This window comes from Scardinius erythrophthalmus (genome assembly GCF_964197995.2).
Source record: "Scardinius erythrophthalmus genome assembly, chromosome: 16".
NCBI lineage: Eukaryota > Metazoa > Chordata > Actinopteri > Cypriniformes > Leuciscidae > Scardinius > Scardinius erythrophthalmus.
In genome coordinates, this window is record NC_138236.1 from 2,693,318 (window position 1) to 2,706,469 (window position 13,152).

Here is a 13,152-nt window from a genome sequence, read left to right on the forward strand (position 1 = left end):
ATATATATATATATATATATATATATCAGGATATATGCTTTCATTACCTAGGAAATCAAAATATATTGTCCATAGCCTTGAAAAATAGATTTTCGCCATATTTTTTTAATTAAAATGTCACATAAATCAGGCCAGGAATGATTTATTAACAAATCCCTCTGAAAATATCTTCAGAATACTGCTAAGTGTATAACTGGAAAGTCTGGTGTACATAAGCTGAGATGTTTGTACTGGAGAATGACAAAAAAACTCATTTTGAGAAAACGGCATTTAAAGAGTTAAAACGCTCTAAATGAGATTTCATCATTAGCTTTAAATCCCCTCTTTGCAGGAGACTCAGAGCTTTACAGCGACACCGGTCATGAACTTCTTGGTAAATTCGGGAGAAACTTACCGCCGCAAGTAAACCAAATGAAATAAAATAAACATCTTAATGTATATTTTCAACGTTTTCTTTATAGCAGCTTGAAAGAACACATATTGAAGGAGTAAACTAGCCCAAATTCTAAAAAAATCTATGTTTTTGCCTGCCGTGTCTCGCCTTAAATAAGCATAACCCGCATGGGACAGTGTAATGAAAACAGGATCCGTGCACTAGCTCTTAAAGTGACAGCAGCCATATGTGCCTGTCATTAATGTTGTCAAAACAACATTCCATGAAGATATTCTGTACATTTCCTACCATAAATATATAAAAAAAATATTTCTGTGAGTGCATGCAGCACAATCGGCAACATAAATGAACAACTTTAAAGGAGATTTTCTCAATGTTTCGATTTTCTTGCACCCTCAGATTCCAGATTTCGGCCAAATATTGTCCTATCCTAACAAACCACACATCAATGGAAAGCTTATTTATTCAGCTTTCAGATAATGTATACATCTCAATTTCAGAAAACTGACCCATGTGACTGGTTTTGTGGTCCAGGGTCACATATATCGGATGATACTGATATGGTGTCCGACATATCGTGCATCTCTTAATAATATTTCTCTGTTTTTACTGTATTCCTGTTTAAATAAATGCAGCTTTGGTGAGTATAAGAGCTGTCTTTCAAAACCATGACATTTTTTTTAACCAGAAGTGTGTTCCAATCATTAACCCCAAGTGTAAGCAGTAGTGTATCCCGTAAGTAGCAGATAAAGTGTGTTTTGCTAACGAATGTTCTGCTGTCCGCAGCGGATCCTCTGGTTGGGAGCATCGCCACACAGTACTTGACCAACAGAACAGAACATGACAGAATAGCTAAACAGTGGACGAAGAGATACGCCACATAAAGCGTGTTCCCAGTATCACCCCTCTCTCCTCGACACAAACACACACTATAACCCCCCCTCAGCCCTTCTGTGCCTCTACCTCTCCCCGTCTGCTGAAAGCACACACACACACACACACACACACACACACACACACACACACACACACACACACACACACACACACACCCAAGTGCAACAATAGATCTGGCCCTTCTTCCTTCAAACTTCCTGTAGACCTTTCTGTGAAGAAAACTGTCCTTTGTTCCTTGTTGACTTGAAAGTTTCTTTTTATACAAAGAGTAGATTGGGACTTTATTTTCCAATTATCTGAATGTTTGAATTACCTTACTGTAGGTGAAAAGGAATATTATTATTATTGTTATTATTATTATTATTATTATTATTGTCCTTCAACTTAATGTATGTATATCCTTTCTTTTTAAGTGGCATCAGGAACAAATACAGCTTATGAACTATTTGTTTTTCTCATCACTGTATAGTGCATTTCTTTTTTCTCTCCTCTCTCTCCTTTTGTTAGAAGTCAGTAATATTTCCATGCATGTAAGCGGATGTCGGATCGCATCCATTCAGCTCCAAACTTTGCCCTCTTGTTTTGTTTGTATGTATTTTTTAAACTCAAAGTCATGGCAGCCACTCGACGATAGGTTTGCTTGTGAATTAAAAAAAAAAAAAAAAAACGTGTACATATTGCTACATGCCACCTCTGGCCAGAACGGACTGTTGTGCACTTGCTTCATGAAAAACACCATAAATAAACACTGTGGCTGAATTGTCGTTTACTGTATGTAGTGTCGTGTGTTCAGTGCATGTGTTTTCAGTTTGACCGTTCTCTCTAGTGTTACGCTTCTGTCACATGCGGTTTAAAGGGTTAGTTCACCCAAAAATTAAAACTCTGTCAGTAATTACTCTCCCTCATGTTGTTCAACCCTGTAAGACTTTCGTTCGTTTTCGGAACACAAATTAAGATATTTCTGATGAAATCTGAGAGCTGTCTCACTCCTCCATAGGCTTCTATGGGATTGAAACTTGCCGGCCCAGAAAGTTAGTAAAACAATGTTAACTTTATTCAACTATTCATTTTCTTTCGTCAGAACGTAGGCTCACTATTGGCCAGCATCACACGCATCACACACACATGACCAGCGTCGGCCAATAGTGAGCCTCCGTTCTGACGTGCAACCCAGAAGCGCTGCGCTCAGGGTCCGAAATTAACACCCGCCAAGCGCCAAATGCGGGTAGATTTTCCGTTTGGCGAGTAAATCTCAAAAGGCTATCCGCCACACTGGCGGGTGAATGTTCATACCGAAATATGAAATATTCAGCGTGCCCTTTTCAGCGTGCACTGCCTCTTCTCCACTGGAAGAAGCGGAGAGCAAAGGCCGCACACCCACAGGGTTTCCGCGGGGTCTTAAAAAGTCTAAAATTCTGAACTTTAAATTGAAGGCCTTAAAAAGTCTTAAAAACGGACAGATTTTCATCCTAGGTCTTAAATTTCATTTAGTCAAGGTCTAAAAAAGTGTTTACCCTCGTTCATTTCCATATATTACCTATAAGTCTATCCCTCACAGCCTCATTTTCATCCATGTTAAATTCAATAGGCCTATAGCCTTAAAGGGTTAGTTCAGCCAAAAATGAAAACTCTGTCAGTAATTACTCACCCTCATGTTGTTCCAACCCCGTAAGACTTTCGTTCGTTTTCGGGAACACAAATTAAGATATTTCTGATTAAATCTGAAAGCTGTCTCACTCCTCCATAGGCTTCTATGTTATTGAAACTTGCCGGTCCAGAAAGTTAGTAAAGACAATGTTTAAAATAGTCCAAGTGACTACAGCGGCTCAACCTTAAGTTTATCAAGCGACGAGAATACTTTTTGTGCGCAAAAAAACAAACAAAAATAACGACTTTATTCAACTATTCATGTTCTTCTGTGTGTGCCTGAGTGAGATAAGGTAGTGTAACAGCGCAGCGTTTCTGGGTTGTAAGTCAGAACGCAGGCTCACTATTGGCCGACGCTGGTCATGTGTGTGATGCTGGCCAATAGTGAGCCTCCGTTCTGACTTACAACCCAGAAGCGCTGCGCTGTTACACTACCTTATCTCACTCAGGCACACACAGAAGAACATGAATAGTTGAATAAAGTCGTTATTTTTGTTAGTTTTTTGCGCACAAAAAGTATTCTCGTCGCTTGATAAATTTAAGGTTGAGCCGCTGTAGTCACTTGGACTATTTTACCCATTGTCTTTACCAGAGCCCGTCTACGGAGAGCCTTGGCACTTCCTATTAGCCCCATTGTATCGATCTTGGTTGCAGTTCCATTAGAATTCCACTGGAGGTGATCGCGGGCGAGTGCAGAGGCTAGACGGCTAAATGTGTCTCTTTCACCCGATTGCCGTTGAGAAATCTCAGATTTTATTGTAGGTTTTGCAAGTTCAACATGGGTTATAGGTCGAAAGTTGAATGAACGAGTACTTATGTCCTTTCGATTTCTTACAGGTTGAGTTGTTGTTGCCCATAACACGCTAGCATTCTGCTAATGAACGCTGATTGGTCAGTGAAGGACTGATTACGACCAGAGATACCGCTTGATGGTCTTTTAAAACAACAAAACTAAACTCTTCTAGCACGTGTGTTTACCTGTGTCAGCTGTGTTGTGTGTTTACCTGTGTCTGCTGTGTTGTGTGTTTACCTGTGTCAGCTGTGTTGTGTGTTTACCTGTGTCAGCTGTGTTGTGTGTTTGCCTGTGTCAGCTGTGTTGTGTGTTTGCCTGTGTCAGCTGTGTTGTGTGTTTGCCTGTGTCAGCTGTGTTGTGTGTTTACCTGTGTCAGCTGTGTTGTGTGTTTGCCTGTGTCAGCTGTGTTGTGTGTTTGCCTGTGTCAGCTGTGTTGTGTGTTTGCCTGTGTCAGCTGTGTTGTGTATTTGCCTGTGTCAGCTGTGTTGTGTGTTTACCTGTGTCAGCTGTGTTGTGTGTTTACCTGTGTCAGCTGTGTTGTGTGTTTACCTGTGTCAGCTGTGTTGTGTTTGCCTGTGTCAGCTGTGTTGTGTGTTTGCCTGTGTCAGCTGTGTTGTGTTTACCTGTGTCAGCTGTGTTGTGTGTTTGCCTGTGTCAGCTGTGTTGTGTGTTTACCTGTGTCAGCTGTGTTGTGTGTTTACCTGTGTCAGCTGTGTTGTGTGTTTACCTGTGTCAGCTGTGTTGTGTGTTTACCTGTGTCAGCTGTGTTGTGTGTTTGCCTGTGTCAGCTGTGTTGTGTGTTTGCCTGTGTCAGCTGTGTTGTGTGTTTGCCTGTGTCAGCTGTGTTGTGTGTTTGCCTGTGTCAGCTGTGTTGTGTGTTTGCCTGTGTCAGCTGTGTTGTGTGTTTACCTGTGTCAGCTGTGTTGTGTGTTTGCCTGTGTCAGCTGTGTTGTGTGTTTGCCTGTGTCAGCTGTGTTGTGTTTACCTGTGTCAGCTGTGTTGTGTGTTTACCTGTGTCAGCTGTGTTGTGTGTTTGCCTGTGTCAGCTGTGTTGTGTGTTTGCCTGTGTCAGCTGTGTTGTGTGTTTGCCTGTGTCAGCTGTGTTGTGTGTTTACCTGTGTCAGCTGTGTTGTGTGTTTGCCTGTGTCAGCTGTGTTGTGTGTTTGCCTGTGTCAGCTGTGTTGTGTTTACCTGTGTCAGCTGTGTTGTGTGTTTGCCTGTGTCAGCTGTGTTGTGTGTTTACCTGTGTCAGCTGTGTTGTGTGTTTACCTGTGTCAGCTGTGTTGTGTGTTTACCTGTGTCAGCTGTGTTGTGTGTTTACCTGTGTCAGCTGTGTTGTGTGTTTGCCTGTGTCAGCTGTGTTGTGTGTTTACCTGTGTCAGCTGTGTTGTGTGTTTGCCTGTGTCAGCTGTGTTGTGTGTTTGCCTGTGTCAGCTGTGTTGTGTGTTTGCCTGTGTCAGCTGTGTTGTGTGTTTACCTGTGTCAGCTGTGTTGTGTGTTTGCCTGTGTCAGCTGTGTTGTGTTTACCTGTGTCAGCTGTGTTGTGTGTTTGCCTGTGTCAGCTGTGTTGTGTGTTTGCCTGTGTCAGCTGTGTTGTGTGTTTACCTGTGTCAGCTGTGTTGTGTGTTTACCTGTGTCAGCTGTGTTGTGTGTTTACCTGTGTCAGCTGTGTTGTGTGTTTACCTGTGTCAGCTGTGTTGTGTGTTTACCTGTGTCAGCTGTGTTGTGTGTTTGCCTGTGTCAGCTGTGTTGTGTGTTTACCTGTGTCAGCTGTGTTGTGTGTTTGCCTGTGTCAGCTGTGTTGTGTGTTTGCCTGTGTCAGCTGTGTTGTGTGTTTGCCTGTGTCAGCTGTGTTGTGTGTTTGCCTGTGTCAGCTGTGTTGTGTTTGCCTGTGTCAGCTGTGTTGTGTATTTCCCTGTGTCAGCTGTGTTGTGTGTTTACCTGTGTCAGCTGTGTTGTGTGTTTGCCTGTGTCAGCTGTGTTGTGTGTTTACCTGTGTCAGCTGTGTTGTGTGTTTACCTGTGTCAGCTGTGTTGTGTGTTTGCCTGTGTCAGCTGTGTTGTGTGTTTGCCTGTGTCAGCTGTGTTGTGTGTTTACCTGTGTCAGCTGTGTTGTGTGTTTACCTGTGTCAGCTGTGTTGTCTGTTTGCCTGTGTCAGCTGTGTTGTGTGTTTACCTGTGTCAGCTGTGTTGTGTGTTTGCCTGTGTCAGCTGTGTTGTGTATTTCCCTGTGTCAGCTGTGTTGTCGATGCCTCGAGAGAAAAGAAAGTGCAGAGCGCGAAAGCACCAAAGTGACTGAAGGATTGCCGTAAAGCAGTATCTCTGGTCGTACGATGTGTATGACGTCACTGACATTTTAAAAGACTTTTTAAAGCAAATAAGTGACTCTAAAAAATCTAACACCCAGCAATGTGTAATTTCTTTGCATCTCCTTTCGAATACAACATTCAAATTACTAGACAAAAAATGATATCCTGAGAAAAGTGGATTTTGAGGGGTATAGCGCCATAGACCTCCATTCATTCTGCACTCGCCTGTGAGCGCCCCCGCATGGACAGAGACGTGTTACTGCAGCCAGTCCAGAAACCGGAAGTAAGCAGAGTGCCAATTCTCTTCCTATTAGACATTCTCTGTCTTTACTAACTTTCTGGGCCGGCAAGTTTCAATCCCATATGGAGGAGTGAGACAGCTCTCAGATTTCATCAAAAATATCTTAATTTGTGTTCTCTTAATAAAAGTCTTACGGGGTTGGAACAACATAAGGGTGAGTAATTACATTTTTGGCTGAAGTAACCCTTTAACATCAGTCTCGCTGCAAAATTGTTTTTCTTTAATAAAAAGAACTAGTAGTGATGGCCTGATATGTTTGCCTGAATGATATCTGGATTATCGCATTGGCCTTGTTAACAGATTCACATGTTCTCTTTTCAAAAGTGTAGAATAGTGTGTATAATAACTTGTTTAAAGTCAGCAATTACACTATTCTTAGTATTTGCATGCTTCTCATATTTGGCATTAGAAGTCCTGCTCTCTTGATCTGGACAAAAATTTTAGAAAAATAGCTGATTTAGTTTGATTTTTCTATGGTACACATATGGATGAAAAAATAGCATTATATCTTATGCATTTTAACTTGCTTTATCTAATAAATGTGTCACGCAAGAGCTCTGGTTTGTACAGTGACCAAAAGTGACGTCCAGACGGGATATTTGATTTTAATGACCCTACAAGTTTGATTAAACCATCAAAATATGAGAATAAATACACACACACATATATATATATATATATATATATATATATATATATATATATATATATATAAAATATGAGGGAAGAACAAAAGGTAACACTTTATTTTAAGGTGACGTATTTACACGTTAATACATGTACTACTTACTATAGTAATAACAGTAAATTATGCATAATTACAAGTAATTTGCCCTAAACCAAACCCTAACCGATACTATGGTTAGTACATATAGTTAATTAATAGCCTATTACTCAGTACTTATCTGAGTAGGTACAATATAACTACGTCACCTTAAAATAAATTGTTCATAATTTCTTTGTATGACAGCCTGGGTAAAAACTATGTTGCACAATTTGTCATGTTTCAATGCGTTATCACAAATAAAACAATCAACGCCAAGCACAACTTCGCAATATGCATTTTTAATAATATTTGAATAAAGGGTGATTTTCAATTTTCCTAGGACAGACATCACTTTTTGCTCACTTCTGGAAAGTGCTTTTATCCAGAGTTACAGTAAAAGTATCCCTTGAAATAACCAGGAAATTATATTATATACAGGGTTCCCACGGGTCATGGAATTTCTGGAATGTCATGGAATTTTAAAAGGTCTATTCCAGACATTGAAAGTCAGGGAATTTTATATATTTTTTGTCCAAGTCATGGAATATCAGGGAAATTTTAGTTTCCATTTATCAAAATGTAATTTTTCTATACTGATTTTTTTATCGCGCTGTTTCACACATCTTTCTATGGAGCCCCTGAAGGGACCTTTGCAAAAAAATAATAATACGGACTTTCGTGTGCGCAAGTGAAACTTTTGCGTGCTCTCGAGAAACTTTTGCGTGCGCACGCGTTATAATTTCCGGTTTGGTTATAGTGTCATTACTACAAATGTGGGAAAAGGGATGAGATGAGAGTGTGCTTGGAGCATGCCTCTAGAGATTTGTCTTATTATAGGGAGGTTGTTTGTGGACTGTGCTTTACGGTAAGAAAAAAAGCATGAATATCATATAAATAAATATCAGGTCCCACATCATGGATTACATAATCAGAGAGTAGCCTATTACTTTTCGTTTTGAATTGTTTCGTTTAAAGACATTCCAAGCTATCTTCAGATGTATTTCTCATGTATGTGAGGCATACACAGAGTTTCGGTTAATTTATGATGAGATGCGCTCCATTTCACGTGCAATGCAAGTGACCGCGCCGGCGCCTCCATGATTATATTGTCTGCAATATAATTGCTTGTCATTTATTACATACAGGCAATTGGTTGATGAAAAATGTATTAAAATGAAGATACAATTTATACAAAACGAAATTCACTTTAAAGAACGGCTTTCTACAAAACAAAACAGCTCGGTACTCCGCAAAACAGCAGCCTGTTTTGCCGTTCATTATAGGTCATGGAAATTCATCTTTTTAGTCAGTGAAAGTCAGGGAATTTGACATTTGGTTTAGAGTGGGAACCCTGTATATAACATACAATATTTTGTCTATCAGACCAAGGTCCGCAAACTCACGTATTCTGCTATTCGCACCACGTCAAATCTTATTTTATGGATTTTCATGCAGATTTTTGTTTGAGAGAGTAGAGACGTGTTGGGGAATTATTTTCACAAAATGTTTTTGTTATTTTATAAGAACTCTATACATGCATTGAAGCAGAGAAAGCTTAATTTTCTCATTAAGATGCACAAGTTTCCCCCACATTTTCATGTCAAAATTAAGGCTAGTGAAGTGATAATGACATACAAGTGAGTGAATCAGAGTTCATGCTCTACCTGTTCTCCTGAAGATCTCCGGATGTGAATCTCGGCCTGATTGATCCGATTCCCTGGAAGGAAAAGCAGAGACTTTCAGGACAGCTTTTCACACAAGCCTAGGAAGAATAATTTAAATGCATGTGTGTTTTAGTAGGTATTCAAATAAATATGTAAATACTGTCCGCCAAACTAACATTTCAAGATAAATTTTGAGGTGGACTGGTGTTTTGTATTAGTTTTACAGTGTAGATTTACAGTAGCTGAAAGCATGTATTAGGCTGATTATGGGGGCATGTTGTCACAAAAGGTCAACAATTATCTTTTTCCTGGTCAGTAAAGGCAAAAATCTTCAGTGTCTTTAAGGTTTGTGTACATACAGAAATATTAATTTAAATAAATAAATTCATGCATACATAAACATATTTACAACCTGTAAAATATTCACTTAAATAAAATAGTGTAAACCAACCACGGTCTTCCATATAGCCAATAACTCTTTTGATTCACGAGTTACCTTGTGAATTATCATGGACTTTTTATTTATTTATTTATTTTTTTTAGTTATCATATTGTTACTTATTTGTCAAGCAGTTTTATCATTGTATAAACTTACAAATGTCTGTCATCTTTCCAGCAAAATTCACTCTCACAAAGCAAAGGCACTGAACAGATGTCATTAAAACGATTATGGAAGGAAGTTTTCTAGCGGTAGTATATTATATTAACATTAACTACACCAAACTAGTCGGAAGTTTTACTAAAACGCAAGTATTTTTTTTTTTACAACTTTTAAAACTCACACTTCCCGCTCTAACATCTGATTGGACGAGCACCTGCGCGCATTTTAAAAAGCCGTTGCCACGTTGCTTAGCAACCATAAAAAGCCCACTTAGCGAAAACTGTTTCTTATTATTATTATTATTATTATTATTAATGAATGTAACTATTTATTTTACATTGGTGTATTTTATTACTATGCCTAAGCAGAACACCTGTTACTTGTGAAATCACGATAAGCGATCGGCTCGTCGTTAACATAACCTACAATTATGATCTCAGCCCGCATCAACCAAAATGGTTAATATATCATACAATGTCATTATGTCTGATCCACAGTGTTAAAATTAGGAAATCTTCCGATTGGTTTTTTATGTTAGTCAGGAGTTCACAGTTCATTTACTATGTAAAATATGATGGCGACCGAAGTTTCTTGTCTGTTCTACAAACTAACCTTTCACACACATCACATCTATCAGCTGTTGGAGACTATAATGATGAGCAAGACATTCTCACCACAACTGCCAAAAAAGTTGGTCAATCATCGCAAATTTCACACCCCAAATCATAAAATGTCAAACTCATTTACTCGGGTTGATTCAGGTCAGTCCAGTTACAGCCAGCTGTCTTAAAGGAACAGTTCACCCAAAAAATACATTTTTGCGATTATTTAGTCATCTTTCCTTAACCCTATGTACATAAGTTTGGGTTGAAGTACTACTTAAAACTGAAACTTAATTAAAAAATAATAATTAAAGTTATATATAAATATATATATATATATATATATATAAAGATAAAAATTGACAAAATCACATTACAGAATTAGCCTACTAAAACTTAATTTAAAATTAATATACAATAAAACCTTACTCAGAATATTAATACATAATATATAGCCTAAAATAAAATAACACAGATTAGCCTACATTTAATTTTCTGATTGAAGGACCAAGAAAAGTCAATTTAACTAATTTACTTACATTTGATGAATGACCTGTTGCAGAATCTTAAACATGTATTATTTGTTTTTCTTTGTTCTGACATTTCCAAAATCCTAAAACTTCCAGATTTAAAGGGGAGCAAATCACATATTTTAATATAGTCTCATTAAGATTCCAGTATGATTTTTAACATGTACATTTAATAATCATTATGATTCCAATAATGTGTCTGCTTATTAAAGGTTAACATGATCTAATAATAGAGCAGTGACATCTGTGATCCCGACGGCTTCTACACCTGATGACCCGCTCAAACAACCCAGGCCAGGGTCATGATAACACCAGCTTCTGAGAACTTCAAGTCACCTGTTTTCCACTGGTTCACCCATGTAAGGAAGACTGTAGAGATCTAGCCTGTCCACTAGATGCCAGTATGACTCTCTGTTTATTGTGCTGCATCTGATGGAAATGAGAAATCAAAATGAGAATAGCCTATATTTAAACATATCTGTACAGCGTGTACATTTATAACCCAGGGATTTCACTGCAGCCTGAGATTAATGCAGTCAATTATCTACGATAAAGATCAAGATCTGGATAATAATTTATAGGTTGTGGTGAAATGGCACGCAATAGACCTAGCTGTTGATCTGGTGCATTTAACCACACCTTCTCCTCTGGGTTTGTAGAGTACAGGACATCGTGTCCTAGAGTTCTTCCAAACAGGGATCTGATTAGAAAAAAAATGTTCAGGCTGTGGTGTACGGTACATTATGTGACTTACTTTACTAAAAACAGACACTTAGCTTGTTCAGTCAGGTTATTGTTTTGGAAATAACCTTACCAATCAGATTCATAACCATGTTCCATAACCATCAAAACCATATTTTATATTCTGTCATTTATGGCTTTTGTATGCTTTGTCCTGGCAGTGAAACAAGTAGTAGTTATAGTTGAGCTTAGTAAATAGCTGAATGCATGTATTGAAGGAAACAATACAAATACAGAATTGTATGGGTAAAGTTAAAGTAGTCTTAAAGTCCCCCTGTGGTGAAAATCAATTTTTAATGTTGTTTATGTGTCTATGTGGTGTTTTTAATATGCTTTAAGACAAACCATGTACAAATTCATAAGTCGACACCATTGCCGAGTATTTTCTCCTTAAAACTCCAGTTCTCAAAAACACGGTTTGAATTATTGAGTACAAGGGGATTTTAAAATGTAATATATTAATGTAATTCTTGTGAGTTAATGAATAAAAACTTTTCTTCCCTACTGTGCCGTTTACCGAGTGAAATGCTTCTCAAGCCAAGAACAAATGTGGGGCGGGGCTTGATTTTGTCTGTGTGGAATTGATTGGATGGTTGTGGTTTGCTATTGGTGGATCTCATGTGATTGACAGGTTGCCACGCCCTCGTCATCAGAGAAGAGAAGATGCTGTTATTCTGATTCAAGATTACCATGAATTTAAAACAATAATGATGTGCACGGATGATTTATAATAAACAGCGCAATACTCCGTTAAAATAATTAATTTTGATTTCATGTTGACTTTAAAGGGGCTATATGCTTTTTTCTGAAATTTAAACTCGCGACTGACACCTGTGGCCAAAAAACGGAACTGCTCTTCCTTTCTGCTCGCTCTCGTACGTGCACACTTCACAAGTCATCCGCTGCAAAGAAGTCTACATTATGTTTACAGAGGTAAGAACAGTCAAATACATATATTGTTTGAGAAACTAAGTTTGTTTGCTGACTAGCGGTGGTGGCAGAGTGATCTGAAACGTTTAACATGAACGCGCTTGACGTCACATCCGCAGACAGCGCGCGAAAAATCCGACCCGACAGAAAATAGGAAAAATAGGATACAGGCTTATAGGTGCACCCGCTGTGAGCTGACAAGGTGTCAGTATGCTCATCAGGAGATGTTTGAGTCATACATAGTCAAATAAAAAGGCTATTGTTACGTTTATTTTGGGGAAAAAGTTGCATATAGGCCCTTTAAGAAAAGTAACAATCACATTCATGATATCAAAAATGTAAACTGTAAATCAAAACTGAACATTTTTACAAGTATAGCAATTCCAACTGTTGATATCAAGAACAGACATTTGCACTATTAACCACACAATCATTGATGTCTAAAAAATATGTTTTTTACTAGTAAGAATTGTATTTCTGATAATGTGAAATTGGAATTTCAACCAGTAGAAATCAATTCTTGATCTCAATAATTGAATTTGAATGGCGGCCTGTGGTGACAGTTAACTAGTGACAATACAATTACTGATATCAAGAGTTATAGTTTTTACAAGTTGAAATTTAATTATTGATATCAATAATTTGTATTTCCTCGAGCGACGGCGTCATTGTTGATATCAAGAATGAACATTTTTTCTAGTGGAAATGCAATTCCTGATATCAAGATTGGCATTTTAAAGCTACACTGTGTATGATTTATGATCTGGCGGTGAAATTGTTTATGACTACCAACTGACTTACTTTTCTAGCCCCTCCCATTCCGAGGGCGTTTTAACTCCGACGGTGGACGTATTATTTCAAATCTGCCGGCAGTCGCGAGTAATCTCCCCCTCGCATTCGTCACGGTGCCATTGAGTGTCAAAACGCGAAAGGCGAAGCTTGAATTTCCAGGTATGTCCCTCTTTGGCACATGTATTT

General features: G+C 38.4%; 2 protein-coding genes across 2 annotated transcripts in view; one reads left to right on the forward strand and one right to left on the reverse strand.

The window, feature by feature from the left end:
• The window catches only part of ube2e2 (ubiquitin-conjugating enzyme E2E 2), a 36,958-nt gene extending 34,903 nt beyond the window's left edge, over window positions 1-2,055 (forward strand). Inside the window, exon 6 of the mRNA XM_081389163.1 lies at window positions 1,181-2,055. Within this exon, the coding sequence (XP_081245289.1) occupies window positions 1,181-1,278 (98 nt within the window). The 3' untranslated portion in view covers window positions 1,279-2,055. The remainder of the gene's footprint in view (window positions 1-1,180) is intronic.
• Window positions 1-13,152, reverse strand: part of LOC308704774 (uncharacterized protein) — a gene marked incomplete at its 3' end in the record, with an annotated part of 525,175 nt that overhangs the window by 26,729 nt on the left and 485,294 nt on the right. The gene's annotated exons all lie outside the window — the stretch shown is intronic.